Here is a 26,708-nt window from a genome sequence, read left to right as displayed (position 1 = left end):
CAGGCGGAGTGGACAGCTGAGGCAAAAATGCCCATGGATATCTCAGGGGGCGAACTTCAGGGAATATTTGTATGGCTCTCGCATAGTGTTCACACATGTGTTTATATGAGATGGACTACAATAATTTGAATTGAGTAAATATCTTTGAGAACTTAATGAATGCTACTAGGCACTTAAATATTCTACCAATGAATGAATAAATGAACAATGAATGAATGAATAAATGAATAGGATAGGATGTACTTTAAAGCTGTGGTATTATATAATTTAAGTATGATAATAAAATTGAATGAAGATTTTTTTCTATTATCATCACCATGAACAAAATTAACAATGATTTCTGCCATTGGGGTACAGATTTCTTGTGTATAATACACAACACCTCTCAATACCTTTTTTTCTCTCTTTTTTTCCCTGAGTACCATGACTCCTCTAGTCATGACTCCTCTAGTCATGGTACTCAGGGAAAAAAGGAGTGGGGGAGTAACTAGTTATAAAATTGTTTTTGTTTTTTTGGTACCGGTAATTGGACTCAGGATCTTGCACTTGCCAGACAGATGCTTGTGCTGCTAAGCTATATCCCTGGCCCCTAATTGTCAGATTACATGCATACTCATAATGCTTTTATGTAACACAAGTACTAAGTAAATTTAATAGCATCTTGCATAACTGCTACTATAATTCTAGCAGTCAAGGGCCTTATTCATCTATTTATTTCTTCTTAATTTTATAGCTTATTTTTTACCAGTCTTTTTAGTAAACTTTACACAGGGCTCTGTGTTGTCTTTCTTCTTGCTAAGAACTTGTCTTATTTTTGTTTGTGATGTCATCTTTTTCCTGAGCTAATAAAACATTTCCTCCTTTTATTTATTTTAGTGTATAGTTCTTTAAGATCCAAAGTGAAATCTTTATAGCTCTATTTCATCAATAAATTGCAACCAAGAATGGTTTTGTTTTGAATTCTTATGTTCACTATGCCTACCTCAAACACATACATACAATCAAACTAGTTTATGGTATATGCTCTTTCATTGTTTCATATAAATAGACCTCGATTGTTAATTAGTGAGTGGTAGAGTCCACAAATGAAGCCTATGAACTTTCATTCTTAAAACAGAAACTTCCTACAAAGTAAAAATATAATGGGAAAAAGCGCTTAGGTATAATAGATTTAAATCTTGTAATAGGCATCTAAATACCTTTCACCAAGCAACTAAGCATGTTTGGGTTGCTGCCACTTAAATGACCTCTCAAACTGATGGTTAATGGAAGCAATAAAAAAATACAATCCAGGAAATGGATTTAAATTGAACTGTTTAATTGTTAGTTTGCTATAAGGATCACGAAGTCAGATTCTGTAGAAGCAATTTTTTTCTGCTTGATATTTCGCATTTGTTAAACACTTATTTCTAAGTGACATAATTATTAAAGAATCAATCTGGATTCTAGCCACACACAAGGTGGTTGCTATGTCTGCAACTCTTCCTTAGGTCTGCTGTGACTTCAACAATATCCCCTGAATTTAGAGTGTTAGGAGAGGTAATGGTGCCAGGCGTAGGTGTCTGCGTTGTTATTTCTTCTCCTGAAAAAAAGCAGAAATATATTATTTCCCAGTATATTTCAGACCTTGAATTATTACCTTTACCGTCACCAAAGCAAAGATCTCTTTCTTAATTCTTAGGAGTGCAGGAGACAGGATGATAAAAATAGTCCTGGTGTTTTAAGTACTGGGGTTCTTTGGTAAGCTCACCAAATTTTCTAGACATCCTGATAGTCCTCATAACTCACTTTTTGTTTCCTAAAAATTCTATTTCGTTCCTGCAATTGCTTGAGATGTATTCATTTTAAGGGCTATGCATATAAATTTCCTGAATAGCTAAATTTTAATTTATACTGAAATCATAGGAAACATGTGTCACTCAGACTACTTAAAATGTTTCCCTTAGAGACTTACTGCCATTCACCTTCTTAAAGCTTGTTTTCTTATGCTAATACATAGTAATCAGCGTTGCTTCATTTACTTTATTTGTAGAAGCAGAAGGATGGGGTGGTAATTGGATACATAACTTCCATCTCTAATATCCTTGAAGAGTCTTAACTAACTTAACATTACTTCATCTTTATTATTGTCTGTGATGAGGAAAGTAGAAAACACAGCTGGGTTTTCAACTCAGAGGCATTTGTAGCTCAGTAATATGTTAGCTGCAATATTGTACTAGGAAGGCTGTGCAAACAGCTTAGCTATTATTGATACTTAGCACCATGTGTTTTTCTCTATACACGGTTTGTATCACTCAATTCCTCTGACTTCAGATTTTCAGTACAAAAATATGTTGGTGTTCAGAGGCTAAGACCAGAGGACTGAGTTTGAGCCTAGTCTGTGCAACTTAGCAAGACACTATCTCAAAGTCTCAAAGAAATACAAAGGGAAACAAACAAACAGAAAACCCCCAAGAAAACAGATCTGGGGATATAGTTCCATGATAACACACTCTTACACTCAATCCCTAGCACCTTAAAAGACAAAAAAAGAAGGTATCCGTGGGCTGTGCAAGGTAAAATTTCACGGAGCATGGTGTCCCTTTTACAGATGAGATCATATTTTAAATAATGAGACAGAAAACTAGCCAGCTACTAGATATCTGTTTATTTATTTGTGCCTCATCTTCTTACAAAAGTAATTCAAGGTTGAGCAAGAAATGCCCATGAATAATTAGAATGTTAGAAGCACAAGATGAAAAGCCTTAGGAGGGAACGAGATCTAAGCATTTTGAGTGTCTTAATAGTTCTGGGTTTCTTTAACCAAGCGTGCGAAATAATGGTCTGTCTAGCTAACACCTATACTATTCATTAGCAGTCAACTTTTTACTGGTATTTAATTCTAAAAGGAATTTATACAAAGGCACAGTATGACATAGTGGGCAGTGTTTTCTAAAAGAGTCCTGCAGAAAACTCCAGGTGAAATAATACTCACCACTGATCAACATTTTGGAGCTGTAATCAAGCATGAATATAATTAGCCTTAAAGTGTGTTTAATATAGTAGTCATTTCAAAAGTAGACATATAAGGTCAATTCATGTGTAGATGTTGATAATGCAAGAACTTTCCTATACGATAAGTGAAATTTTAAAGAAATACAAAATAGTTATATTAAGTTGCCAAAAAATGGACTTATTTGCATGAGTTTGCAAAAACCATTCTGTTCTCTGTGATGGGGATAAAGGAGTGAACAGTCAGACTGCAATCCCTGCCCTAGGCGGCTTCCGTGGGGAAGGGATGTTGTCTTCCTCCAGGAGATCTCACTGTTTGCTGTTTCCATTGGGTTTGGAAATGAAAAACAGTCTGTATTCTCACAAAGTTTACCTTTTACGATAGGATGGAAACCCAAGAGCAGTGACCCTGCAGTAAGTATGAAAGATGTACGTGGTGATGTGGGACCTCAGAATGGGAGTGTGCTTGGGAAAATGAGTGTGCAAAAGCCATAGTGTACAAAGGAAAGAGCCCAAGACAGCCAGAGAAATAAGGAGACCTTGATTTCATTTTCAGTAATCTGATCATTCACTGGTTACTCAAATAGGCAAATCTACTCCTAAAAACCCTTAGCCCGCTACTGTGTAACTGTGTTTCTTCTATTTGTATTCCTTTGCGATACTGTGGATTGAACTGAGTCTTTGCAGTGAACCACAGTGCCAGCCTTGTCTATTTTGAGGCAGGATCTCACTAAGTCACTAAGTTACCAGGCCTGTACTTGAATGTCTAGTCCTCCTGCTAGAGCATCTCAGAAGGCTGGGATTGCAGGACTAGTCACCTGGCTTCTGCTTCCTTTTAGAGCAGAACTACTTAAAAGATTGTATTTGTTACCTCCTGTCCTTCCATTCTGTTGCTGTTGACCTTGCTGCATCTCACACCATCCCCACTCCTCATTTTGTAGGATTTATCACTAGCATTTGACTCACCTAAGTTACCCACTTGCCTGAAGTGCTTTGTCCACTAGATTCCATGCAGCACAGTCTCCTGAGCTTTCTGATTCCTACCAGCTTCTCTCAGTCTCATTCATGCATTCCTGTTCATTCCTCTGTCCTCCTCTCTGTAGAGACATTCTGGTGACAATGTTGGAGAACATATTCCTTGGATATCTTCTGTTTTCCGTCACTTCTCACTCCCTGGGTGAGCTCATTCAATCACATAACTTTACATACCAGGTGTAGCTTGATAAATCCCCAATTTGTATCTTCAGTGTGGCCCTCTCTTCTAAACACCCCACTGGTTCCTCCCAACCACTAACTCAAGATCCACATTTGATGTCTTTTCAGGGATGTAACAATGAACATATCCAAAATGGACCTCTTGGGTCTCCCATGTTCTGTACAAGTTAGGTATGAATTCAGATACTCAGACTCTGGAAGCTGAGCTTCTTAACATTTCTGTATCCTAAGGCTGGGGTTGCTTCTCCAGTGAATTCCCAGAGTACACTGTGCTTACTGTGACTGTGAATCATCTGTTACTGCATTGTTGTGCTCTATTTACTTGTCTGCCTCTTCCACTAGACTCTGAACTCCATTAAGGTAGAGGTTTGTATTATTCTCAAATGTTACCAAGGTACATAGTAATGTGAGTGACACAATAAATACCTTGGATTGATTAAGTAAATGAATGATGGTTACAGTCAACAAGTGCCATATACGACTGAAAAGGAACTAAGTTGATATTAATCAGTTATAGTTTAAGGCTTTGTGAAGAGGCTTACATTTTCAATGACCCTTAAGGATTGGTAAGATTTGGACAACCAAAAAAAGAAGACATTTTCATCACAGGAAATTATGTGCAAAAGTGAGAGCAATGTTTACCATAGTGAGTGTGTATATGTGTGTGTGTGTGTGTGTGTGAGAGAGAGAGAGAGAGAGAGAGAGAGAGAGAGAGAGAGAGAAACAGAGACAAAGAGACAGACAGACAGACAGAGACACTCTGGAATCTTGCACCCTGGACAGAAATGGCAGTGCCACCCTACTGTAGGAGGTCACAGCGGTGGGGCACATCTCACCAGCTTCTAGAGGACTTAGAAATAATGCTTTAGGAATATTCACCAAAATGTGACCTAACAGAGATTTCTGCTAAGCTGTTCCTCAGAGTACTTTATACTTACGTTGCCATAAAATTAATGAGACATTAATGATTTTGTAAAATGCTGAACACAACAAATGCAAAAACGAATGAAACAGAAATCTGCTTCAGAAAATATTCATCAACTCAGGAGCATTATTACAAGTCTTAAAAGAATTTTTTAATGATTGTATTTGTATTTGTGCACTAAGTTATACCCTGACATTATTATGCAAAGCATGTAAAGATAAATCAATTTTAAGTGAACCCAAGAGAGAACATAATTAGTAAACACATAAGCCAATGAAAAACTGCTTGTGTCACAGCACTAATATTCTGGATATATGTGTCTGTGTGCATGCTTGCATGTATCTACCTATAATTTTTATTGATGGAGTAATTTCTTTTAGCTGAAATATAAACGAAGAAACTTTTAACTATGCAGGTCACACTTTATCCTCAGGACACATTGTAGAAGTATAAGATGCGATAGGATGGCAAAACAGAGAGCTATGATTAGCTTTGGTGAGTTGATTCAGCATTAGAATATTATAGCAGTCTCCTGACAATGTGTGAATTGTGTATGAGTGTGTTAAGTAACTATTCAATGGGATCACTCAAGCTTTATCCTGGTGGTTGTTGATGAATTTTAAGTTTCAGAATTACTTAGGCACAGAAAAATGACAGACCATTGGGACTAAATAATAGTAGAAGATAAACTGTTGAACTAAAAAATTAAGGCATGATTGAGAAAACTAAACAGATATCCTCAGCCAGACCAGGAAAGTCCCCCTTTCCCAGCACTACCAAGTGAATTTCTGAAATTGTACAGTTGGGGAAAATTCTGGAAAATTTCTCATTGAGATTTATGTTGCCAATGGAAGATCAGTTTTCAAGATGTAAAATTGGCTTATATAAAAGACATCTTCTAAAAATATATTCACTTATCTATACAATTTACACACACATAAAATTTATCAACGTCTGAATCCTAATTTATGTCACTTTATCAAAAGCTTTCAAATTGCTACCTAGTAAACATTTTAGACTTTTCAAGCCATGCTTTATCTGTTGCAAATATCCAGTTTGGCCATTCTAGAACAAAAACAGCCGTAGAAAATATATAAACAAATGAATCTGTCTGTGTTTACCAAATAAAACTTTATTTTACAGTGCAGGTGACAAAGCAGATTTGGCCCAGCAGCTATAGTTTGGCAAAACTTCCTAGATGATTTTTGTAATCTTCACAGTTCAAGATTTTCCAGTGTCCCACATTTAGAATATACCTGTGAACAAGAACTGGCGGAGCATTTATTTTTAAGTACTTTTCATCTCTATAATGTTAATCATTTTGTATAGTGGGTAGCATACACACAAGCAGATACATACACAGAGTTTCTGATTGAATGGAAAAGAACCTATGAGGAAATATAATTACTAGTAATAAGAACTAAGGAGTAATAAAACCCAAAATGTGTAAATTTTGTTGTAAAAAAGAGAGGGGAAAAAAGTGCTCTAAAGGATACAACAGCAAGTGTGTTTAGGGGTGTTAAATAGCTGACCATATTAATGTTTTTGGTTGCATCATTGAACACAACTGTTTGCAGTCTCACTGTTTGAATGTCCACTTTATATGCTTTGATACTGTGACTTGAGCAACTATCTCTAAGATGATAATATGTAATCTATTAACTGGTGATTTCTTACTTTTTTTTTTGTAGTTCTGTATTACTTGTACCCTTACACTGCTTTGTTTTGTTTTGTTTTTTCTCTTTTTCCTTTTAAGTAAAATTTTAAAAAAATATAATTACTAAACACATAAGCTAATGGGTGATCATTTGTCCATTCCCATAGTTGGATGATTTAAATATTCTAAAGACAGTGCAAACTTTATCAGTGAGAATTCGCTAATCATGTGGTAGGGCGGGCACATGTTCATTTATTAGGAGGAAATGAATGAATCCAGTATGAATAAGGAATGTGATTGAGCCCAGCCCAGAGGAAGTCAAAGCAAAGCCATTAAGGCAGAGGATTGTGCTGAGCAAGATCTGGGGACCTGGGCCACAGAACAAACCAAAGACAGCTGGCTGGGAGCAAAGGTGGCTCCCCACTTACCTCGCTGAAGCATTTGGGAAACACTACATGTTATGTTCAGGTATAGACAAGTCTTTCAACTAGTGTTTCAAATTCCTGGACCCTGACTACAGAGACTCTTTAAGTCTAATAGGGTCTGAAATCACTTACCATAAAGCTGGGATATTTTAATTCAAGTTGTCTGCAGACCACAGTTTTAAAAAAAGCTGCTCCAGACTTTTGACCTTGTCCGCTTCCTTCCCTAATTGTCTGACAACTTGATCACCTGACCCTCGTGCAAACCCTTCTCATTTCCTTCCCTTCCTGCTCCTTTTGTGCTTCCTGCCTTCTTGGTGTCAGCCTAACCTGATAGTTACTTATTTTATTTCTGTTAACCCTCTGCACTTCTCAGAAGTTAAAGAAATGAACTGCTTACTGATAGAAAAATAACCACTAAAAGTAGCTTACGCTAAAATAAATGAATAAAAACCCTAACATACTCCTTTCTGGTCATGGATTCCTTGGTCCCGTATAACAGTATGAGAATCTAGAACATCTTACTGCTTTATATGCAAAATCCTTAAAAACCACCCAAGAGACAGCCAGAATCTCTAGGGAACAAAAAGGAAGAAGACCAGAGATGAGGCTGACAAGGGGCCCAGATCTCTCTTACGTGAATCAAGAGCACATGTAGATCGTGCTGAGGATTTTGGCTTTTATCCTGGATCAGTACGAAGCCATCACCTCTCTCTTCAGTCAGCTTTCTCATCACTCAGACATAGTACCCAATACGCATAACTTAGAGAAGTTTCATTTGCTCATAGATCAGTCCATGATCAGCTGGCTCCAAGGCAGAGTATGTCATGGCTGAAGAACAATGTGGAGCAAAGCTGCTTAGTTTTTGACAGCTGAGAGGCAGAGCAGAGACTGCCAGAGAGGAATGGATAAGGGATCATGTGTAGCACCCCAGGCCACCCCTCCGTGACCCACCTAAATGTACCCAGGAACATGCTTTACTAATCTGCTAGGTATGTCTTCATCTAGTGAAGCTGACAAGTCACTATTAACAATCACACTGTCCTGTCCTAAATCCAGGAACACTTAACCTGTAGCTGATTTACTCTGGCTGAAGAAGAGTGACTATGATGTGAGTGTTGGACAGCTCCTAGGTGTAGGTTTGGCTGGTGAGCAGATGATCCCGCATCATATGAGTTGGGACTGGAGGTAGACAAGCCTGCAGGAGCCATGGAGGAAGAAGCTTGGCTCTAGACCTTTGGGATGTAAGAAGCTAATGCACCCTTGGCTTGGAGGAATACCACAAGCAGCTGACTCTGTGCACTCCATTCTCAGGAGGAAGAGTCAGAACACTGATGTGTAGAGACATTAGTGTGTAAATACTTTGTGGAATTCTGAGGGTAGATGGACTTTCCTAGGCAAAGCAATTAGAGAGGAATAAAAGATTGACAATGGAACTTTCTATAGTATTAAACATTAAAGGAAAGCAGGCAGAAGAAAAAGTCACAGCAATGGTCTAAAAATGAGAAGCCTGAAGAAAGGGGACATAAAAGCAAGTAAGGACAGAGACTTATAGAGGAAAGTGGGACCAACGGCCATAAAGAACTCTCGGAGAATGAAGCGCTGCTGTCAGCCTGGCCTGGCTTTGGCACTTACTAACCCTACAAACCCTGATGTTAAGTGGTCGAGTCCCAGACTGGATGGCAGTAAGCGGAGGAGCTGTAGGATCAGAACTTAGAAAGTAGGTACACTCCACACTGCCCGGGAAAGCCAGAGAAGCAATGATGTGATGTCGCTCAGCCATGGAGTTCTCTTAGGATCCCTAACTTTAGCAGAGAAGGTGCAGCATCAACTCCAAAACCTGGGCAGGGGAGGGAGACAGAAATCATACTGAAATTATCTGACTGTCACTTGCCGTGACTTTATTTACATCCTTTATTTACAAATTACATGAATTTGCTTCCATTGGTGTTCAGAAATGCAGTGTGTGTGTGTGTGTGTGTGTGTGTGTGTGTGTTTTGTAAAATGTCCATCCTCCAGAGCATTCTAAGGTTCTGCATATTTATATTGACTTTCCCTTAGCACAGCAGCATTACCTAAAAACACTAAAGGATTCATTGAAAATACCTTGCAGGGTCCAGTTTACAAAAGCAGATCTTCATGTGCCAGACTGGCATGTCTTTCAGCACGTGCCCACTCTTTGTGTTGCTTTGTGGCTCTCTTCTGTAGGGCAAGCTTGGGGGTCCCAGTCACAGTGGTAACTAAATGTCAGTGAGTCTGGGAATCCCAGCAAAGTCTTTCTGTGTGGATACGGAAGCAAGGGGCGGGGTACACCGCCTTCCCCAAGGTCATCAGGGTGGGGAAGGGCTCCGATTCAGAGAGCTCCGTGTCCAGATCCTAAGTGGATGCTTTAGGAGGGCTCACAAAGGAGCTGCAAAAGAAATAGACTGACACAGGCTGTGTCGTTTTCACCAAAAATGATCTCTTCAGACAAGTTTCCTTGAAAGCATGCCAGTCTATCTCCCTCCGTGTTACTGACTGATTCTAGAAGTGCCTCCTATTTAACTCGTTTGTGTAGTTACAGTTGTTTACTTGTTTAACATGGATGCGAGCTAAGGAAGAAGTGTTCCAAAATCATAATTTGCATACACCTATCCTTTTGAGAAAAGCCGAGTGCTTTGCGTGCAGGTGGTGACAGGCAGCTGAGCCCTGCTGAGCTTTTCTGGGTCTTGACCTTCTCCTTTTGCAAAGGTTGTGATCGAGGATACTGGGGGAAGGGGAACTTGGTCTTAAAACCCTCCTATGTTTCTGTCTGGTGATACTGTGAACCCATTCCTTGCAAGTGACACTTACCTAAGGAGCCACCGAACTAGAAGCTGGTGTCTCCCTGCACGTCCCCTGCCCATTTCCTCCTGCATCAGCTCTTGCACATACAATTGCAGCAGCCTCTCCTCTCTGTCTCCGTGTAAGTCTCTTTTCAACCCACTCGATGCAGAAACTGGAAGAATTGTTCTAAAATTCCCACTGATGGCGTCTGTTTCCTTTCTTGGCATTTCAGTGGCCTCTGCTGAACCGGACTGTGCAGCCCCACCCCTGATTAGGCTCCTCATTGCTCTTTTTTTATTTTTATTTTTATTTTTATTTTTTTGGTCTTTTTCTTTTTTATCGGTACCGGGGATCGAACTCACGACTGCCTGCTTGCAAGGCAGACGCTTATGCCGCTGAGCTAAATCCCCAGCCCCCCTCATTGCTCTTTTGAAAATTATTGTTGTGGCTCCTAATTATCAAGTACTAACTTTGTGTCCATGTTGCGTCTCTCCTGAGCAGCACCGTGACTCTCTCAGATGAGCATCAAGTACTTGCTGTAGTCCTCTAACTTTTTTCCCTGCTGCTCTTTGCCCCTGTCTTCCTTCATGTCTTCTCTGACGCAGGGAACCCCTAAAAGTCTAATGCAGATTGTGTCCCCTTTCTGCTCAACACCTTCTGATGCTCCCCATTTGTAGCAAAAAAGCTGTAACCTCTCAGTCTGACTGGGTCTCTCCGCCGTTTCTCTGTGCTTCTTATCTCTTCCTTTTCTCTGCTTGCACCATACAGGTCTCATGGCTGTACTTTGAAGCTCAGAACCCTCATCGAGTTTTGTGTCTTTGAACTTACCGCTTGCTCTGCCTTGTAAGTTTCTGTTAAAATGATCTCAGACCATTTGACTTAAAGTAACCGCTGCCACTCCTGATTATGTTCATTGGATGATATCAAACACCTTTTTAAATGCTATCTAATCATCACTTCAATCCTCTGCACCTTCACTTGGCACCTGCACATTTTGATAGGCTGTTTGTGTCTACAAACCCACCAAGGTCTGTTCTTTGAGGGGAGGAGCTTTTGTGTGTTGTGTAACACCTACAGTGTAACTTGGCACATCTCAGGCGTTCACTGATTGTTTTAGGATAAACATATAAGGCATACATTAATCAATATGCTCATGGTGGCTTAAATTATAAGAAGTTTTCTTTTATATATTGATTTGGGAACAGAGGGACTTTATATTACGTTACTATTGCACTTAAAGTACCTTAAGGATCTGACTATAGAATGTCTCATTGCCAGATACTTCATGACCTAATTATTTAACAGCAAAAAAGTTTATAATACAGACAGTAACTTTGTCCATCATACCTATATGTTTAGGTTCAATGCCATTATCTTTAAGTGTCTTCTTTACCAATTAGCTATATATTTCTTAAGATAGCTGAGTAAGGTTTTCTAAATGAATTGATTCCTAACTTCTCTCTTTTCTCCCTTCTTTTCTTTTGGTGCCCTATCTTGGTCTTTTCGCTTGTAGCATGGGTCATTTAACTTGTAACTGATTAGATAACATTGAAAAGGGTGTTCGATTTCATGAATGAACAAGTTAACAAAATGCATCTGTTCCAACTTCTTTGTCTCTCTGCAGTTTGATGCCACTGAGCTGAACCCTTACTTAAGAGTTTGAGATTCACCTTGCCACTTCATTTCCTCCTTTATTAGGGATGCCTTTCAAATGCAGAAGCTCATTTAAGCAGTAATTCTCTGTCTTTAAAAACCACTGCATTGGACAAAAGCTGACCTTTTTTTTTAAGCAGCTTCTAGACAGATACAGAGAGCAGTGGCATGATATGTCTGTCTGTCGTAAGGCAGAAATAGAAAGCTGAAGAAACCTGCAGTTGAAATGCTTTCAAGCAACTGGGCTTAAAGTTCCTGAAAAAGCACCTCGCAGTGTTTCTTCTTGGCTGTTCATATTCACCCCCGATTTTACATCTGGCTAATTTCTGTGTTTCATACAGGCCTCCTGAGCACACTGGCAGTGGGAGAATTGTTGTAGAACTCATCATTATAATTTTAAGCCTTTAATTAACCCACTTTCAAGTGGCTTTGTCAGGCCTATAGGCAACCAAAAAGCGATTGACTCATTCTTGGAGGAGGTTCTAGCACGGAGGACAGGATGAGGAGAGTACTGTGCTCTTGGCTGAGTCTGGTTGGTACAGAAACCCAAGGAGCATTAGCTGCAGAGATCCTCCCGCAGTTCATTTTGATGTATTATTGTAGCTATGATAACTGTTTCACAACTAGGCAAATTAAGCATTAAAAGGTCAAGAGACTTGAACGTGTTGTCATAAAAGGTTACTGGCAGAACCAGAAATAGTCCCTCAATCTCGATAAGCCCACTCACTTCAGCAATTACTGTGAGAGTAACAGGTCTCTAAGTTTTCCCAGCTGACCACAAAAAACTATTTCAATAGCTCAAAGGCCCCCCCAGAGATGGCTTTCTTCACCACTTGATGCTGGCCATAAAAGATAACCAAAAAAAGTCACTAGAAACGGTGAAGGAGTTGGAATCTTTTGAAGAGATAAGGTCATCCATTCTTCTTTCCTTTGCTGTTATAAATAAATGATTAGTTTGTTCCAGAAATGGGAAATAAAACATTTTGCACATTTACATAGAATAAGACAATAAATTGCCTTCCAAATAGCAATCTTTTAGAGAGTTAAATACATGTACCTTTAAAAACTAAACTAACAAGCAAACAAATCAGTGGTCTGTATCATTTATTCATCTGTCCTTCTATCCATCCATTCAATAAAAATTAACTCTTGTGTGATGGACATGGTTCTAGATGTATGGGATACAGCAGTAAATAAAACAGATCTATGTCCTTCTGGGGTTATCTGCTAGGCCAGGAGACTGATATCAAATATAGAATATTTCTGGCTCCTGCGTCACTTTCTCAGTTACTATGGAGAAAGATCCTTGTGTTTTGTTAGTATTTCTCAGACCTCATTTTGAGAAACCCGAGGAAGTGATGGATGGAAATAACTTCAGCTTGATATGAACAGTATCAAAAATGTTTATTTTTGAATGCTTGAAGAAATAGCTCAGGTAATATTATTCTCTCACCTATGCATGGGAAGAAAATACTTCTTCAGTCTAATAGTGAGAACCAGAAATTTCAAAGACTTGTTTTTAGTTCCATCAAAGAGAAATAAGATTTAAAAAAATGTGTCCCTTTTATCAGTTCTACAGAATAAAAGCAAAGATACCAAGTGTACATCATATGAGGGGTTTCCAGAGATGATTTGCTATCTTTTTTGCGTATTAATATTTGTCTGTGCTTTGAATAGACCCACTTATCATGCAGAATTAGTTTCTTGCATTCTCATTCTTAACTATTTTAAGTGTTCTGAATAGAGCTCCCCCTCAGTGACAAATTTAGGATATTTTTGTGAAATACTGATTTCAAATAAGATGACCTACATACATACAAATTTTAGTCATTCAAAAAATATTGATCTACATTGTTACCTTAATGTCAGATGCAATTAAGAAGTACATTTCGCATGAAAAATACAAAATAGTAAAACTTTTGTCATTGAAATGACAAGTATTTAATGAAATTCTAAATAAATATTTTCTGAACACTTGAAGTCAGAAAGGAACCAAAGAATAAGTTTGTTTTATTATACATAAAAGGCTTATTTTAGAAGGTAATTTTGTTTACCTAAAATAAACTTATAACCCAATTTTATGAGCTAATATATTTGTTATATATTTATGTATAATCATGTAAACCTCCTTTACAACTAATTTTTCCTTTACAAGATTAAATAACTTTGTCATTTTATAATACAGGAATCTTTTCAAGAGTTAAATGGACTTAGAAATCAGAAGCTATGAGTGATAAATACCTAGTTTTTAAAAATAGAATGCCTTTGATATTTCTGATTTCAATTCCAATTTAGTTTAGAAAAGTATGTTCAGTACATCTAGTATAAGAGTCTCTGTGTGTATTTCTCTTGTATGTTTTAAAGAAAAAAATCCTTCCACAACATTTGATTCTATGCTTCATTTTAGTTTATAACCACTGGTTGGATTTTTAAAAATTGATTTTATTACTGTAATTTAAGTCAGACCCTAATGAATAGAAGTCTGTGCCATCTGAAATTCAGGAATTGGTTTTATTTAAATCATTTAATTCTGTTATTTTGCACATATCTTTGTCTTAGTTTGGTTATCACTTTGATGGAAACAACAGATGTCAGACAACTACAGTGGATTTCTTTTGGGCATTAGGTAAATGAAATTTATAGGAATGTTTTAAATCTTCTTATATGAAGAAGCTGTAGCTCAGAATAATGCTGGTGTTTTAGGATCTCCTGTACTCCCCCTGGGGAAGGGACCGATTCTCACTTCTCTAAAGTGAATATTAATGCCATAATTACCATTCTGGCTAAAGCCCTGTGTGGGAGGAGGGGATGAGGAAAACCCATCCTGAAATTTCCTACTCTTCTTTGGGTCCAGTGGTCCCTGAACTCTGTTGACTTACAGTATACTCTGAAGTTTTGCTCTTTTCCTGCTTGTCAGTTCCTGTGTCTCCTGGGTCCACCCCTTCTGTCCTCTTTCCTGTCCATTGACAATGTTTCCTCACAGTTCTTTCCATTAAACCCTTCTCGTTGCATCCTCAAGTGGTGATCTTAGAAGTCCAGAATAGTGTTCTTTCTTTCTCTTTCTATTCTAATCATAACCCAACATGTGCTCAAAACAATATTGAAAAGTTTGAAGCAATGATGTTTGAGAAAGAATAAAAGTATATAAATTAACTTCTTTTTAAAAAGTGCCAAGCTTAGTTACTTTTTCCAGCCAGCCCATTGCATTGTACTGTTGGGTTTGAAATCAGTGCCTTTATCAGCTCTCCATAGGCCCATCTTTGACACTCTTTCCTGTTTGCTCCCCTATATTTTCCTTCCCCCTCAGCTTTGCAATGTTCTCACCCATCTCTTTGGGGAAACTGCAGTTTCCTCCCTGAGAAGAGTGCTTTGCCCACTGCCCTTTACTGTATGGCTTGACCTTGGATTCACTGCTGGATGCTAAGGGGGCTTTGCTGCCACCGGGTTCTGCCCGGAGGTGGGGAGGACCTGCTGCTCTCCACTAGGAATGCCTGGAGCTGATTTCCTTCTAAAGTGCCTAAGTGCAGGCTCCCTCTGCCTTGTGAAGATTTTCTTACCGAGACTACACAGCTCAGTCTCATGTGAAAAAGCGCTTTGCGTCTTCGTAACATGACTTTGACCCTGCTCCTAACAGAATGGTAATTATGGCATTAATATTCTGGAAGAAAAGTTATTTCTCCTTCAATCTGTGTTCTTTATAAAAGACCTTATCGTACTGAGAGCTGCTCTAGACACATGGCACCATTCCCAAATGGACCGCCTTTAATCTATACTTTGCTTTTCAAGAAAAGGGGAAATAATGGTGAGAACAATTTCATTTTTATCTTGCTGTGGTGAAGAGAAAAACAACCTTTTATGATTTCGTATTTATATTGATTTTCGAGGACTAACAAATTACCTAATGCACACATGGTAGCTCACAACAGTAGACACTTACCACACCACCTCTAGAGGCTGAAGTCCCACATCAGGCTCTGTGAAGACGCAGGAAAGGACCTTTCCTTGTCTTCTCCCAGCTTCTGGGGTTGGCCAGCAGTACTCACCAAGCCTGAAACTTGTATCACCTCAGTCACCCCCGTCAGTACATGGTGCCCTCCTTATGGGGTGTCTGAGCCCATATTTTCCTCTTTCATGAAACAAGTGAATGGATCAAGTCCACCCTTATCAGTATAACCTCATTTTAGCCTGGTTACATTGGCAAAGATCCTGTCTCAGAATAAGGTCACACTCATGGGTCAGGGAGTTTGGATGTGAGTCTTTTTGGTTTGGTTTGGGCACGTTTCAACCCACAGCACTATTCTCTATTCGAACTCACAGAAGAATTTATAGCATGGCTCCAAATTCTCCATGTGGTCCATCTCAGACCACCGTGGTCCATGGCTTGCTCTTCCGCACCCCTCTCTCGAAGTAGAATGGCATCCTAAGCCTGTCCTCTCATTTCTTCTTTTACTGGGGACACTTGATCCATTCTTTACAACTTCTATCAGATGTTCTTTGTACATGATTCTTCTCCTAGTGTCACCAGATCAAGTGTAATTCCTTGTAATTCTACCCTTCCTGCACCTTGTATGAGTCACACAGGTGTAACTATTTAAATTCCTCCATTCCTTGAACGTAGTTTGCTTAAAAGAATAAAACGCATTGCTTTTCTCTCTGTAACCTCACAGTAGCTTTGCACACAGCAGAATCACAAGATGAGAGAGAAACAAAAGTGTAGATGTTTCCAAAACAGAGAATTTTCGTGTGAAAGCAGGTAAAAACCCTAGCTTATACCTCCTTTTGATGATTTTTCTTTGCTTTAAACAGGAAAGGTGTTCAGTATGAAAGCACTGCTCAATTATTAATCTAAACACATAAGGCAATTACTTGAACTTCATGCTCCAGCTCACTTTGTGATCTTGGAGAAGCCAGTTGCTCTGTCAGTTTTACCAATTAATAAAAGTAGAACACACATGAAAAAAATGCTCAGAAACTAAGGAATAATTATTGTTGATATCATTGAAGTACAATTTCTTGATTTTTTTTCCTCCATCCTTAGTTGGACCCTGACTGAAAGGAGCATAAAAATCCTAATGAGAAGATAAACGTAAAATATTTCAGTAAAAGATGCCAACAAAAATGCAAAGCCTGAGTCTGTCATCTTTATTCCCAACTCTTGGAATAGAAAAAAGACACGATGTTCTTTAGAAATCCTATCACACTTTATCTAGATGGGTGTGTGTATTTTATGAATGTGTACATATACATGTTTTTATTCCTATTTAGTGTTGTTCATATATTTAACAAAATTACAAAAATATCATACTAATAATGATCCTTCCATAGTAGCCAAGTTTCTGTCCCTTTCCTAGCAGTGATCCCCTGTGCAGACACCCCTGCTATTATCCCATATACTGATGTACCACATTACATTTTCTTATAAAACTATAATATTACAGTGTTGCTGAGTTTTTATGCCTGAAGCAAATACCTGAGATAATCAGCTTATAGGAAGGAAGGTTTGTTTTGGCAAATACCTGGGATAATCAACTTATAAAGAGGAAGGTTTATTTTGGCTCATGGTTTTGGAGGCTTCAGTCAATGGGCACTTTGCTTTGGGTGTGTGATGAGATAGAAAACATCACACTGCAGATCACGTGGCAGAGAAAAGTCTGTTTACATACTGAGTGGGGCCCTAAAGACAAGAAGGAAACAGGGCAAGGCCCCATCATCCTCTTCTGGGGTGTGCCCTCCTAGTGACTGGAAGACCTTCCACAAGGCTCACACATAAAGTTGCATCATCCCCTTCCAGTGGCACCTGTGGCTAGGGACCCAACCTTTAATACATGGGGCTTTGGAAGACACTGACTAAAACCACAGTAATTATGATAGTTGATAAACTATCTCAGGCTTTTTTTTTTTGTAATCATGACCCAATAAGTGTTTTTCTTGGCAGAATTCTTTGGCACCATGCACAGAATAGTCCAAATGTTAAACGATACTTTCTAGGCTAATAACGTCTATCGTGGATTGCAAGTACTTCTGGGACCCACAGGTTTCCCACTTAAAACTTCACTTGCTTTTAACACTCAAGGAAGTTACCAAGGTTTACATTCTCATTATTACCAATATGGATTGTTGATTGGTTTGCTGGATCATGTAGTAGAGTAACATCAGCTAATTTCAAGTTCTGTTGTGAGAATCTGTTAGTTGTCAAGTTGGATTCATAAGGTGCTGTTCTTGAATATCTTCGGTAGTGGTTTTTTTATTTTTAGCAAGGATTTAAATTGTATTTCTTATTATGATATCTCTCCATGGATATGTTAGACTTTTCCAGAAATACCTACCAGGTGTTTTTACCTTTGCTTTCCAAAGCACATAATAATGATAGTAAATGGTATTGCTTCTTTGAATGCTGGGGTTTTTTTCGATTTATGCATCTTTATATCTTCAATAAAACAAATGTAGAGTTATCTGCAGCAAAGATAAAGGGTCTAAAATGTTTCTGCTAAGCAAACATACCAAATGGGAATTGTTTGTATAGGTTTGTTTATTTTTAATTGTGACATAGAATAGCATTATTAGTTTTTAAAATAGTTGGAGTAATTTTAACACCACAAAGTGACTAAAAGCAGTAAAGACTTTAATAAATTTGTGAGAAATAGTGCAGATTACCATCTCAACTTGGAAAGCAATCAATTATTTAAGCTTTAAAGAGTTGTGATACATAACTTTCATCTAAAAATATGTATTGAGGGGCTGGGGATTTAGCTCAGCGGCATGAGCACCTGGGTGGCAAGCGTGAGGTTGTGAGTTTGATACCTGGTACCAAAAAATAAGTATTGAGCTCTTTGCATGTGCCAACCAATGTCCTAAACCATGGAAATATAGCAGCAAATGGAACAAATGAAAATTGTGTCCAAGCTTCTGTTCTGAAATGAGAGGGTTAGTAAACAGATCAGTCATTAAGTATACAGTGTTTGATCATCCTGTGTGCCTTGGAGAAAAGAAGCAGGAAATGGGATTAGATATGCCAGGGGAGGTGGTGACCAGTTTTCCAAAGTCAGGTTACTGGTGAGACAGTATTGGATTAGAGAGCTGCAGGAAGGAAGAGAGAAAACCATGCAGGTGTCTAGAGGAGGAGCATCCCGGCAGAAGGGAACAGCCACTGGCAAAGCCCCAAGACAGAAGCACGCAGCTTGGGTTGAAGGAATATTTGGGAACTGTATGGCTGAGCCATCAGTGGGGAGAGTTACTGGTAGGAGTGGAATTCAGGACGGCAGTGGGGCCGTGGTGAGGGTGGCTCTCTCTAACTGAGATGGCAACTGTCAGATGATTCTAAATGAGAAAGAAATACAAATCCGACCAAAAGGATCGCTGTGGCTCTTGTATTGCAGCCAGCTCCAGGGAATAAGATGGGCCAGGGTAGCCAGTTAAAAGGCTCCCGCAGTGTTCCAGGTGAGAGAAGACCGTGGATCAGAAGACATGCAAGAAAAAGTTAGAGGACAGCCCTGTGGGCTCCTCTCACACCAAATCATTAGGAAGGACTGCATCCGCTTCCCATCAATCCCTCTCAGACTGGTTCCTCCTAAGGAGCACTGCCTCTGAGTCTTCCAATCCTACACTTTTTCAAAAACCACATTAGGAGCTACAATGCCTTGATTCTAATGTCTTTTTATTATCCTTCCTGCCTTTGCTGGCTTCTTTATTGAGCTTCAGTTTCCTGATCCCGTCTCAATTCCTTGCACAGATCCTTTGTGCCTCTCTATCTATTTTGGGGGCGTGCACGGCCTCAAGCACAAGTCTCATTCACCTCGGCTTTGTGCCTACCCCATGCCTGTTCCCGTACAGCTGAGTGTCACCAGAGAGAACCTCGAAGACTCGCTTACTCTGACCGAGGAGACCCATAAGGCTTCCTGGCAACGCTCCTGGATTTCCCGGATCCCTCCGCTTGCCTTCCTGTTTGAGACCTGCTTTCAGTGACTAGCCAGCACCTCTTTTGACATCCTCCCTGTGAACTTCCTACTCCCCTGAGAAAATCACAGTAGCCAGAGAACACCTTCTCCGTGTTCCCTGATCACAGCCACCCGCCCTCCCGGTCTGTGCTCGTTCTCTGCTGTCATTGAGACCGCATTTCTTTCTTTTCCATTTCTTCCCACTCTCACCTAGTCAAGATGTCACTCTGGCAATGGTTCCGCCTTTTCTCTCAAAATCAAAGAAACACAAAATTGCATTCCCCATATTAAAAAGAAATCTTGTACCTTGGTCCTTGTCAGCAAAGCACTATTTTCCCAGCTCCCCTGAGAGCGATGGTCTGCACGAGTTGCCTGTGCTCACATTCACTGCTTATACCTTCTCTCCTCAAATTTTTATTAAAAACAAAAACAAAAACACCTCACTACGGTGAAACTATATCATGTGCACTGCTGTCTGGAACTGATGCTGCTAAGCTTATCAGTGACTTCCAAGTTGCTAAACAGACTGACACTTCTGAGTCTTCATTTGATTTTGACTTAGCAGCATTTGACACAAATTGCCACCCCTTCCATCTTTAAATCTCTTTCTTCACTGACAGCCAGGACACTTGATCACACTGGTTTTGTTGCTTCCCTGCTGACCCAGTGTCTTCAGTCTCCTTTGCTGATTTTTTTTTCAGTTCCATGCAACACTTTTCTTGGCTTAAGCTCATTTTTAGGGTGATTTCATTAAGATTCATAATTTTAAATATCAGCTGTGTACTGTTGTCAGGAAAACAAATTATGATAAATTTAAAGATTCTGGTGGACTCTACGGATATTTTAGTATCTGGAAATACTTCATTCCATAAAGTAGAGTAAGTGTAAGAGCAAAAAGTGGATTTGTCATTTAAATTTACTTTCTGTGTCCGGCAGGAATTGGCAATAGGAAAGTAACTGATCGCTTGAGATGAAGTTAATGTCAGATTCAGGATTAAAGCAGAGAAAACTTATTTTCAGACCTACTGAAACTGGCCTATTTGAGAATCTGGCTATCTCTTTTCTGATTTCTCAGAAGTTCACACAGCTTTGTTTTGATCTGGCATCATGAAACTTTAGTAAAACACCATGTGGTGTTTTAGTGTGGTCTGCTGGTGCCTAGTGTAGGTGCTTGGTATCGTATTCCCAAATATAAAGTCAGCCATCCAAGTATTCTAATCCCTTTTCCAGTCTCCCTCACAGTCCAAAAAGTTATATTTGTAATCCCATTGAGATGTTATTGGAATCCCGGCAAGTTAATTCCAGTCTACCATCACCAATATAATCTATGGCAAGAGTAAAGACACCAAGACATGTTCCAAGTTAAGGGCAGCCAACGGGTCCTAAACCCAATCCCTGTGAGAACATGCGGACAATGGCCTTGATCCTTGGCCTCTCCCAGAATTTATTATCTTGTGAAGAAGGGATGAGTGACAGTGAGGATGGTGGGGACTGTGTGAGTAACTGGCTGGCCGGCCAGGTGGGGAGAAATGCAACTCTACAAAATGCAGAGATAAGGATTTGCAGAAGGATCAAATTCACATAATTCAATTAAGGGAGCAATTCAGGAAAAGAGTTGTTTTAGGAAGCTATTGCTTCAGTTTCTGATATGTAAACTTTTGTGCCCTGGGGACTCATAGGCTGTTTATCTCCAGGCTCATACCCAGTTAACATTCCTGAAGCTCCCTGGCTCTACCATCCTACTGTGCTCACATCTTTTACAGAGAACACTATTCCAGGAAACAGGAGACTGTCTGATGGCTTTAAAGATTACATACCAGTCCCTGGCTAGCCTTATCTGCAATGCTTAGAGCCAATTGAAGATGGAAACTTCCTAGTCAGCTCTGTGCACATCAGTATATGGAAATAAGTCTCCATATAATCAAAGCTACAGCAATTGTTCTTCATTCAAGGGGAGTCATTCAAGTTGTCTCCCACACTTGCTGTAGCTCAAGTGGATATTCAGTGAAGAGTAGATCTGAAACACGCAGGACAATGAATGGACTCCATGCCTATAATTTGATTTAACATTGGTGACCCACAGATGTATAGCTCTCTCTCGTCTCTGCCAAGGACATTCTACAAACGTATTCAGCAGTCTGCTCCTTGCATGACATTGAAAGGTTTTGAATGTCCAAACTTGATGTCCTGATTTTCTTGCACTAAATGTTTATCTTTTGTATTTTTCTTTAGCAGTTCTAAACAGTTGCATAGGTTGATAATTTTAGGGGCATCATGTGTTAGTCAAAATTTCATTGCTGTGACAGAATATCTGAGATGCACTTTAAAAAGAGTAAAGATTTATTTTGGTGCACAGTATCAGAGGCTACAGTCCCTGGTTGCTTGCTTCTGTTGCTTTGGGATTATACTGAGGCTGTACCTCATGCTGGGGAGTATGTGGTAGAACAGAGCTGCTCGCCTCATGGTGGCCTGGAAATAAATAAGAGAGAAGGGGTCAGGGTCTTAATACACCCGTCAAGGTCATATACCCAATGACCTAACATCCTTTTGCTAGACTCCACCTCCTACTTCCCAGTAATGCCACTGCATAGGAAGCAATCCTTCAACTCTTGTCATGGGGCGGGGGAGCATACAACCTTTCCTTGTCTCTTGTGCCTTAGATCCAATCAGTAAACAAATCATGCCAGTTTTATATTTGAGAACTGGCCACTTATTGTCCATTGTTAATATACTTGAATGATTACAGTTTTACCCTTTGAAATTTGCTTAGGTTTTTAGAAACACCTGCAAGTTACATTTCTTTCCTGTGGTTTGTAATAAGAATTGATGTAAGTCATATTTGTTCAAGTAGAAAAAAAAAAAACAAGAAATGACTTATGTGAGTGATTTATAAGTGACCCTAAAAAGCAATTCTAAAATAATGGTTTCAAAAGTGATTTGTTCTAGAGCAGAATTAATGGGATGAATATTTAACTCACCAAATTATTGCTTCCAAGGATAATGTCCATTTGGTTTTATAGATTCTGGGTTATTGTCTAAAATTTATCTCTCTTCTTCAAAATCAGAATTTGTGTTAAGACTTCATGGATAATAGGAAAACTTGTTTATTGCTCTATAAAGTTGACTGATTTTTGGAGCCACACCGTCTGAGCTCCATCCTAGCTCTACCAAGTTTCTGGCTCTGTTGTTATACACAGGTTCCCTGTGCCTTAGGTTTTTTTGAGTTGTCAATTGGGGGACAATGACAGTGCCTACCCAGGATTTCTCAGTAGTATCAAATGAGACCGTACATTTCAATTGCTTAGGATCGTAACTGGCACAGAGCTGGCATTGTGCTGAGGGTAACGGGGTTATGTGGCAGATGGTTTGTTCCTAGAAGCCCCTGGGAATTTGAGTCATAAAGAGAATGTTTGAAGGATTAAAGACATTGCAAGTTTTCAAGAATTGTTCAAGACAACCATAGAACAGACATCTTAATTATCTACAGAGAGAACCAGCTAACAAACGCCTTAGATGTTCAGATAAGAGAGATCATTCCTACCCACAGCCATTTAAAATAAGTTGATGGAATTTTTGTGTTTTTAAATACCCAGTTTCGATTGCAATAAAATCGATGCCTGTAGCCATAAAGTGCCAATTTTGACTTACTTTGATACAGAAGTATAGGTGCTTAGTACAAATTGCTAATGTAGAGCTTCGGTTAGATGCTTTAAGGGAAGCTGTTCTGAATGCAGACCTATTTATGTGTACACGGGAAGCTGCGTTTATGTTGTGTCCACCACTGACCCATCCATGGCTCTGTTGATGTTGGGTTCTATACGCGTGTAGTTTAAATTTTTTTATAGAAAGTATCACCTGTCTATATCACCTTGAACATTTATTCTCCTTGGTATAATCAAACATTTATTAAAGATACAACTTTAATCAGAAATGTTAATGCCTGATCTGTATGACTTGAGTATTTGTGCCTGTCAAAAGTGGATACACTTTCCTGAAATATAACTTGATTGCCATTAACCACAGGACTGGAAAGCTGTGTGTACAACTGAAAGGTGTGATTTCAAAGTCTGACCCCAGGAAAGAGGCGTCAGAGACCTAAGCCCTTTCTCCCTTTGCCCCTTCAGCTGGCCCGCCACAACAAACTTTTGCAGCAGATGCTCAAACCAGGATCCGATCCAGAGGAAGGAGATGAGGCCTTAAAGCATTACGCCAACCACACTGCACAGATTGAGGTAAGCGTCCATTAGTTCTTAAAAGGGGCCAACTGGGAAAAAATATGCCTGCTTTCTACTTGACATCACTTTCATGTTTTTTCTGAAAGCAATAAGCTAGCATTGCATGGTTTAAACTGCAAGGAACCGTGTGTGCTGAAAGATGATCCTTAAGAAACTGAGGTGCATGGCTTGCAAAGTTGTCTTTCCTTTTTTTTTTTTTTGCCTCACCAGACTATATGTAAATTAAAAAAAGAAACTAATAGAATGATTTCATTGCCATTGTTTGGGTTCTAGAAATGATCATTGCAGAATAATGATTTTAAAGACAGGAAATTATTATAGAAGCCATCATTGAAGAAAAGTTTTTTAAAAAAAAAAAAACAGGAGAAGGCTTATTATGATTTAGATCTCTGTGGGTCTTAAGCAAATACTCAAAAGGAAGGGGACTGGGAAAGGAAAAAGAGAGAAGAAATTAAAGGACGGGAAAAGGATAGAAAAAAGAATTGAGATGTTATGTATGCATACCAATTCCCCACAATGACTATATGACAGTGACTATAGTCACTGTGTACTCATTTAAAAAAAGGAAAAAGACAGTGCAGGAACTATGGAGGGCACTGATGAAGTTTTCATATTGATATCATAAACTTGGGATGCTTTCATCGTTTCTGTTTGCAGTGTGTAGCAGTTGACTTGTTCACCCCATAAATGAGACATCATCAGTGACCAGAGGCAGTTCAGGGTGGGAGTCAAGGGGGACTTAGCATTATGTGTCGGGAGGCCCCTCTGGCTGTCATTTGCTAGCTATGGTATCGTTTTGACACTACTTGGCAGAACTAATCAGGCAGAACCGAGCAGAGCACTTGATGCTTGTCAGTCCTGATTTACAGTCAAACCTTCATTCATGGCGGCAGACACTTTTTTAGTTATCCGTTGGATAAATGAGAGCCATCAGGACTCTGAGATAATATAATAGCTATACTTCGTTGTGTATTTTGCCAAACCTTTTGGCTTTAGCATCTTGGGTCACAAAATGGAACCCTTACTCACGTTTATGAGAACTGACAAGTTCCACAGCTTTGGTGCCAAACTTGGTCTAGTGGAACCCAGGGCCCAGAGCAGCTGCCAATGCTGTTCAGGGCATCAGTTGCGGAGGAACTGGGAGGCCCACGAAGCCGGGGGCCCGAGGAATCGATCCAAAAAGGTCTCAAGCCATCAGAGTGCTCAGGAAAGTCCCTCCGAAGACACAGGGTGCAGAGCTAGGAGGTCAGAAGAGATCAGGGAGTAAATAGCAGGGAGCATGGGCAGAAGAACAGTTTCATTCATGTCCAAAAGAGATGGAGGCGGCTGTTTGTGATGTGACCAATTATCAGCAGTGAGGAGAGATGTCACTGTAAATACACGCATACAGTTAGTGTTTCCTGAACACTGGATCTCAAGCAGCTCATACTGCAGAGGATAATTCTGTACAGTAACTGTTTTTAAAAGGCCAAGGAAATGTAGAGAAAACAGCGATTAATGTTTCTTGGTGAATTTCAGGCTAGATTTTCATAGACATGACTGCCCATAAGAACATATTAAAAATTGATTACACATTTCTCTGTACTAATAAGGAAGCAAAGGAATTCAGATAGAAGCAGATGCAGAATGAATCAGCATAGGAAGGGAAGGGCTGTTATCAAAACAACGCTGCTTGCTGGCTAGATGGGAAAATACATGCATATACAGATAATCTGTACCATATACATACACATGTACCTACATATAGAATGTGTATTATATGTACATTATATGTGTGTATTATATATATATTATTATATACACATTATATACAGAGAAAGAGACAGACAGAGAGAAAGGGAAGGGGAGTAGGGCTTGATGTTGGATTATACATTGTGTTAGTCATCTTTGATGTTACTGTAACAAAATACCAGTGATAACTAACTTATAAAGACAAAAGGTATCTTGACTTATGATTGTAGAGGTTCCAGGCCGTGACTAGATAGATGAACCCATTGCTTTTCAGCCTGTAGTAAGGCTGTGTATCATAGAGTAAAACTACTCATCTCATCGGCCAGGAAACAGAGTGGGAAGAGAAAGAGACCAAGGTCCATGTCACCATCCAAAAGCATGAGTTTAGTGACCTAAGGAAATCTCATGAGGCCCCATTTCCTAGAGGTTCCCCCTCCTCCCAACAGCCTGTAACACATAGACCCTTGGGGGACATTTAACATCTAAACTGGAGTTCCCCTGTGCCATTAGGGAACTGGCGTGGGACAGGGTTCTCTCTGAGCTACTATTTTGAGTAAGTGGACAGAAGTTAGTGTCCTGCGTGGGACCCTAGGAGAGAGGCATTTTGACAGTTACAGGATAGAAACATTATTTCTTCATTCTCAGATAAACTAAATTTGCATAAAGTTGGAGACATCAGTTCAGTATAGAAATCAAGGATTCTAAGGCATGGCCTGGCTGGCGATGTAAACCCTCTGCTGACCGAGTCTTATGCTCATTCCCAGCAGCCCGTGTGCCGCTCAAGGAGGCCTCCCCACTTCCAGGCCTTTCTCCGTGCTGTGCTCCCCCAGCAGCTGGTCATCCCGTTAGTTTCATGCCCATCCCATTGGAATATGGGCAGCAGCATTTAAATGTCCCTCCTCCCGAGTTTGAGGCAGGGATTGGCCTCAGTTACCTTTGTATTTCCAAAACTGAACAGTGTGCCTGAAATATACCTGCAGAATTGATGCTAATAAAAAATAATAGCCTGTCTGTAAACTAGAGACTTCACAGGTGTGGGACACAGAAAGGGCTTTCTGTCTAATCAGTCATCCAAGGGTTTCCCTGTAATGATCCTGCCTTTGCTTTAAATTCCTCTGATAGACCTCTCATGTTTTCAGA

At 39.5% G+C, this 26,708-nt stretch overlaps 1 protein-coding gene across 3 annotated transcripts in view; it reads left to right on the top strand.

Moving 5' to 3' along the window:
* Nucleotides 1–26,708, top strand: part of Itpr2 (inositol 1,4,5-trisphosphate receptor type 2) — a 424,566-nt gene that overhangs the window by 305,324 nt on the left and 92,534 nt on the right. For all 3 annotated transcript variants that reach the window (XR_010043892.1, XM_063238415.1, XM_063238414.1), the window contains exon 46: nucleotides 23,727–23,834. Coding sequence is in view for 2 of the 3 variants with exons in the window: in XM_063238415.1 (XP_063094485.1) it covers nucleotides 23,727–23,834 (108 nt within the window). In the remaining variant the exon portion in view is untranslated. The remainder of the gene's footprint in view (nucleotides 1–23,726; nucleotides 23,835–26,708) is intronic.

Source organism: Cavia porcellus, unplaced genomic scaffold (assembly GCF_034190915.1).
Source record: "Cavia porcellus strain 051 isolate PalLab524CR breed Dunkin Hartley unplaced genomic scaffold, mCavPor4.1 scaffold_27, whole genome shotgun sequence".
Lineage (NCBI taxonomy): Eukaryota > Metazoa > Chordata > Mammalia > Rodentia > Caviidae > Cavia > Cavia porcellus.
Note: the sequence above shows the minus strand (reverse complement) of the source record. Positions and strands in the feature narration are given on the sequence as shown.